General features: G+C 21.5%; 2 protein-coding genes across 2 annotated transcripts in view; one reads left to right on the top strand and one right to left on the bottom strand.

The window, feature by feature from the left end:
* Positions 1-935: 935 nt before the first annotated feature.
* Positions 936-6470, top strand: PF3D7_0212100 (conserved Plasmodium protein, unknown function; the record flags this gene model as incomplete). The annotated part of the gene is made up of 1 exon (XM_001349591.1): positions 936-6470. The coding sequence occupies one exon, from the start codon at positions 936-938 to the stop codon at positions 6468-6470; it is 5535 nt and encodes a 1844-aa protein (XP_001349627.1).
* Positions 6471-7403: 933 nt separating this feature from the next.
* Positions 7404-7500, bottom strand: part of PF3D7_0212200 (ribosomal protein L12, mitochondrial, putative) — a gene marked incomplete at both ends in the record, with an annotated part of 915 nt that continues 818 nt past the window's right edge. Inside the window, one exon of the mRNA XM_001349592.1 lies at positions 7404-7477. Within this exon, the coding sequence (XP_001349628.1) occupies positions 7404-7477 (74 nt within the window). The remainder of the gene's footprint in view (positions 7478-7500) is intronic.

Genomic DNA, 7500 nt, shown 5'->3' on the forward strand with positions numbered 1-7500 from the left:
TATAAAAAAAATATTACATATATAATATTATATATATATATATATATATATATAATATACATATATATATTATTTCATTATGTTCAAAGAAAAAATTTAGTTCACATATAATAATATATATATTTTTTATATAATGAATATATAATATTATAAGCAATTAGGAAATACTACCTTCATATTTTTATAAATGAATATTTAAAAAATAAATAAATAATATATAATATATATATTATATATATATAAATATAAATTTTTCCAGTAGTCCTTTTTTATAATATCTCTTATTTTAAAATTAATATTAAATATTAATATTACTGTTCATATTTAATAAAACAAATAATAAATACATATATAATATAAAAAATATATATATTATTTCCTTTTTTTGGTAAATATATATATTAAGATCTATTTTTTTTAAATATGTATAAGAATATTCATATTATATATATAATAATATATATATATATATAAATGTAATTATGAATATATTTTTTTCCTTCAATTTTTTTTTTTTTTTTTTTTTTTTTTTTCATTTTTATATATTTCCAACTTTTAACTTTAAAGAATGATTCATATATAAAAATGTAAGAATGTACGAAATATAAAAATTCTTTCATTTGCCTTTTTTTTTTTTTTTTTTTTTTTTTTTCTTTTCTTTTTTTTTTTTCCTTCTTTCTTTCTTTTTTTTTTTTTTTCCTTCTTTCTTTCTTTTTTTTTTTTTTTCCCCTTTTTCTTTTTTTTTTTTTTCCCTTCTTTTATTTTTTTTTTTTTTTTTCCTTCAATTTTTTTTTTTTTTTTTTTGGCTTTTTTTTTTTTTTTTTTTTTCTTTCTTTCTTTCTTTCTTTCTTTTTTTTTCTTTTCTTTTATTTCCTTTTTAAGAGTAAGAATCACAAAACGCATTATCCATATATGTGTATATTATACTTTACAAAATGAATACACATAAAAATAATGACCGTTTTGATGAATATTCTTTGAATAATAATTCAAATTTGAATGCATACGTAAACATGTCGAATGAGGCTCACAATAATTTTTTAGTAAATAGAAGGAATGATATGAATTATGAAATGTATAATTCTATTAATTCTGGACACATGTCTAATATAAATAATAATACAAATAATTTACAAGATGCTTATATAAATAAAGAATTACATTATATGAATAGTGATAAAATAAATATAGCGAAAAATCATCAGAATGTTCATATGACGGCAACATATAATAATATGGATAAAAATAACGCGAATAATAATATCATACATTTAAATAATCATATAAATATGACAGATGATCAAAACTATTTTTATAATTCAACAACAAATAATAAAATGAATAATACATTAAAGGAAAATAACTTTAATAATAATATGAATACTGTAAATAATTCTTTTTATCATAACACCGATAATAACTTCCTTAACTTCACAAGAAATCAAAACGAACAAGATACATATGTAAATAATAATATCATTAATAACTTCAACAATCAAAATGTAGATAAAAACATTAACAATAATAATAATAATCCTAACAAAAATGTAGAATCTATAAATAAATTTAACCATATATACAACATGCAAAACTTTAATCATTTCATTCCTAATATAAGTAATGGAAAAAATGGGAACCTGGAAAACAACGCAAGCTTATCCCATAATGTAAATAGTGTAAGTACTATAAGTGAATTGCATAATTTTAATTATATGAATAATATGGACTTGAATAATGTGGATATGAATAATATGAACATGAATAATATGAACATGAATAATATGAACATGAATAATATGAACATGAATAATATGGATATGAATAATGTGAACATGAATAATATGAACATGAATAATATGGACGTGAATAGTATGAACATGAATAATATGGACAACATGAATAATATGAACATGAATAATATGGACGTGAATAATATGAACATGAATAATATGGACGTGAATAATATGGACAACATGAATAATATGGACAACATGAACAATATGAAAAATTTATCAAATTTTAACAATTCATATCAATATAACAGTATTCCTCAATTTAATAGTTCATCACGTTTTAATAATATAACTCATTTTAATAATGGGATATCCCACAATGTTAATAATGTGTCGAATTTTAGTAACAACGCGCATTTAGACAATTCAAATAATATGAATAGATTAAATGCGGTGAATAATTTCGGTGACATTAATTCTTTTCATGATCCATTGAATGAAATGCAAGTATTAAATAAAAATGTAAATATGCAGAACGAAAACCATTTTAATGTTATGAATGATGAGATGAAAAATTATAACAACGTAAAGCGTATTAATAGTATATCACATATTCCCTATATGAATAATTTGAAAAATTATAATGAGCATACGAGTATGGTGAAAGGAAAGGGAAATACGAATAGAAAAAAAAGTAATAACTTAAAAATTAATAATAATCCCGGGAGTGTTAATGCTCGAGCGATATCTGAAAATAATCAGAGCACTGCGCATGGTAATATTCCCATGGGAAGTGTTGATAAGGTGATTAAACATGATCGTATGGATAATGATCTGAAAAATATTAACAATATGAATAATATGAATAGTATGAATAATATGAATAGTATGAATAATATGAACAATATGATTAATATGAATAATATGAATAATATGAACAATATGATTAATATGAATAATATGAACAATATGAACAATATGAATAATATGAGCAATATGAACAATACAAGTATTTTAAATAATAATAATAAGAAGATTACTAAAAGAGGAAGGGCCAAGAAAAATAGTACCATTAATATAAATAATATTAATAAAATGAATAGCACGAATAACAAGAGTAGTATGATCAATATGAATAGTGTGAACAATATGAATAGTGTGAACAATATGAATAGTGTGAAAAATATGAATAGTGTGAACAATATGAATAGTGTGAATAATATAAATAATGTGAACAATATAAATAATGTGAATAATATAAATAATGTGAATAATATAAATAATGTGAATAATATAAATAATGTGAATAATATAAATAATGTGAACAACATAAATAATGTGAACAATATGAATAATATGTTTAATGTAAACCCCCAATTGAATATCATGGGTATAATGAAAGATATAAATAACAATAATATAACGGTTAGTAATAAAAATAAGCTTATGAATAATTATATTAATGATAATAATATAATGAATATGGAAGGTAGCATAAATGAAACATATAATTTTGATGGTACATTAAATAATAAAAATGTTTCCAATAATAATAATAATGATATTCATGATAAAGGTGTTTTAAATACCTTGAATAGAAGTAAAAGTAGTTCGTATATAAAACCTCACAGAAATCTTACATTACCAATTAATATGTACATGAATAATACATATATGTATAATTCAAAAGCGTATGTGAATTACGAAAATCAAAATTGGATGGCACAACAAGATTGTAATGATAAAAACGGCTTATCATTAAATGAAGGTCCAAGGTATAATGATAATAATAATAATAACAATAATAATAACAACAACAATAATAATAACAACAATAATAATAACAACAACAACAATAATAATAATAATAATAATCACAGTATTATTAATAATAATATTACTCAGGGTATACATCGTGGAAGTATGATAAATAATCAACATTTTGATGAACTGTCTTATAACCCTAATGGTATTTTTCTTGAAAAAAATACAATTACAAATTATAATGAAATGTTAGGATCAGGATATAATAATATGTATGATAAAAATGCTGTAAAAGGTAATATGAATCTTATCGGCAAACATAGTAATTATGACTTAATGAAGAATGGTAATATGATAAATGGATATAAATTAAATATGCAAGAAGTCCAAAAAGGTATGAATGAGGTGGGGAAAAAAAGAGCACCTCGTAGGAGAGCGAAAACAATTAATTTAAAAAGTATAAACCGTTTTAACACTGTTTCGTTAGGTTTGAAGGGAAATCATAATATGGAAAATATGAACAATATGGACAATATGGACAATATGAATAATATGATTAATGTGAGTAACGTGAACAATGTGAACAATATGAACAATGTGAACAATGTGAACAATATGAACAATGTGAACAATATGAACAATGTGAACAATATGAACAATGTGAACAGTGTGAACAATATGAATAATACGAACAATATGAACAATATGAACAATGTGAACAGTGTGAACAATATGAATAATACGAACAATATGAACAATATGAATAATACGAACAACATGAACAACATGAACCGTATGAACCATATAGATAACAATATGGTTACCAACTTGAATTATATGGATAATAAGATTAACAATGCAGGTAATAATTTGAATGGTGAATTTTCAAAGCGAATTTTATATAACCGTTCAAAGAGTACTGAAAATATAAAAGAGATGATGCAACCTCATAATGAAGCAAATAATATATCAGGAAATAATACAAGTGATAGTAATAATATTACCCTAAATAAGAATCTTGTAGAAATGATTTTAAGAAATAACAAACCCAGCATAGATAAAAATATACATGAGAGTGTCAATAGATCATATACCAGCTTCCTAATGAATATTGGATCCTCCTATTTAAAGAAAAAAAAAACTGCAGAAATTAAAACTGGGGAAAATAATACCGAAAATAACAAAGGTATAGTAAATGTGAACAGTCAGGTAGAAGAGAAAGGTAAAAGTGAAAATAAGAGCATTCTAGAGATAAAAAAAGAGGGACAAATAAAAAATGTCATATATAATAATAATAATAATAATAATGAAAAAGATCAAAATGCAGATCAATATCAAGATCAAAATAAAAATCATAAGCAAGACCAACGTCAAGATCAAAATAAAAGTCATAAGCAAGATCAACTTCATGATCAAAATCAAAATCAAGGTCAACTTCATGATCAAAATCAAAATCAAGGTCAACTTCATGATCAAAATCAAAATCAAGGTCAACTCCACGATCAAAATATAAATCAAGGTCAACTTCAAAATCAAAATCAAAACTATTATCAAAACTATTATCAAAATCACTATCAAAACGACCATCAAAACGACCATCAAAATGACCATCAAAATGACCATCAAAACCACTATCAAAACAACCATCAAAACGACCATCAAAACGACCATCAAAACGATCATCAAAACGACCATCAAAACCACTATCCATATCAATACCAGGATCAAGGAGTAAGCAAAGAAATAAATAATAAAGAAATAGAAGAAAACATAAACAAATTAAATGAAGAGTCAGATGAAAATAATAATTTGGAAATTTTGGATGAAGAAGAAATAACAAACAAATCAGTAATAAGCAATACAATGAATATGGTAGAACTAAAAAATGAAAATAAGAATGAGATGATGATTAACGATATAAAAAAAGAAGAAGAAATATCTGCACAAATAGTAGAACCTGTAAAAAAAAGAGGAAGAAAAAAAGGAAGCAAATTTGTCCACAAAAATATTACTAATGAACACATTTTATCTCAATTAAAAGAACCAAAGAGAAAAGGAAGAAAACGTAAAATATGGATACAACCATTAGATAATTACAATAAAGTTGAAGATAATAAATTAAAAGAATATACAAATAATATAGACATAAGAGATGATAATAAAGCAAATACCCAAAATGAAGATGTAACAACAAATAATGTAACTACATTATGTTGTAATAAAAAAGCAAAATATGAAAGCATGAATCCAAATAGTATTCGAAATATGTTCATTTTATTAAGAAATAAATTAAGCAATTTAAATGTAAAAAATACCATGAATAGTCATTCAGAAATAAATATGTTAATTAACAATTTTATATATATCTTAAAAATCATGAATAAACATAAGCAAATGTTAGAAAATATATATACCATCAATTTTACAAATATTGATGATATATGTGTCCGAAATTATTTAGAAAAACATTTCCCGTTCATAAAAGGATATAGAAATAAATATGAAATTACTGATGATCTCTTCATGCAGGGAAATGATGATAATCACCTGTCCAAGGATATTAATTGTATAAATGGGAATGAGGATATTGGTTTAAATGCGAGCTGTGAACAAAACGAAGAGAATGAAAATCATGAAAAGAGTGATATGTATAATTACAAGAATGATAACAGTATCACAAATATGGAGAAGTCTCCAAATAATATCACTCTTGTTCATAAAAATATAAAGGATGAAGACAATTTCGAAACAATATTTTTAAAAACACGTAGTTCTTTTAGTAGTGTAGATAGTAATATTATTCATATTGATAATACACAAAATTTTAAACTTTCCAATTCTTCAGAAAATAAATTAAACCAATTTGAAAAAAAAACTGTATTATTATCCAATGATATTTTATATGACGCCAAAAAAGAAATCGAACAAAGTTACATGAACAGTCAGGAAAAAGAAAAAAATTACCTGCACTAGCAAGGAAATAATTGATAATATATATATATATATATATATATATATATATATGGTAAAGTAAAAGGAAATACTTACAAATAAAATGTTATGTAAATGAAGTGATATAATATATATTTTAAGAAATATATATAAATACTTCTTTATAATAATAAAGAAAATAGTAGTAGGTAACTATATAATAAAAATTAAATGTGGAAATAAAATGAAACCCTCACAAAGATAATAATTATAATTGTTTTTATCAAAAGGGTTTCTTTTTGGAAATGACACAAATATATAATATATATATATATATATATATATATATATATGTATATATTTATGTATGTCTTTATTTTTAACAAGTTTGATATATTAAATTTCCTTTATGCTATAATTTATTTAGAAAATGTTTTAAAAACAAAAAAATAAAAAATTTAATATATTAAGTATAACTTTTGCGCGTACACACATTTATCCTCTTTATATATATGTGTACCGAATATATATCATATATTTCAATTTTAAAATGATTTTCATATAAACTTTATATTTTGTATATATAATATTTTAAAATAATAAAAGGACAAAAAAAAAAAAATAAAAATAAAAATAAATAAATATAAAATAAAATATAATATAATATAATACATTTTAATTTTTAGTATCATAATCCATATTTACATGTATAGTTTTTATTTTAAAAAAAAAAATTGTATATTTTAATTTTTTTTTTCAAAATAACATTTTTTAAAGCCTTTTTTTTTTTTTTTTTTTTTTTTTATTATTATTATTAAAAATTAACTTTAAAAAGAAAATAAAAAAAAATTCATAATATAATTTTTTATAAAACAAATATATACAAATAAATAAATAAATATATATATATATATATATATATATGTATGTACACATATTTTTTAACTTTTTTAAAGAAACACTTTCTTTTTTTTTTTATTCCAAAATTATTGTTGCACCTAGTTGTTCAAAACTTTTTTTCATTTCTTCGGCTTTTTCAGAAGGTACACCTAAAAAAAAAAAAAAAATAATA

This window comes from Plasmodium falciparum (genome assembly GCF_000002765.6).
Source record: "Plasmodium falciparum 3D7 genome assembly, chromosome: 2".
Lineage (NCBI taxonomy): Eukaryota > Apicomplexa > Aconoidasida > Haemosporida > Plasmodiidae > Plasmodium > Plasmodium falciparum.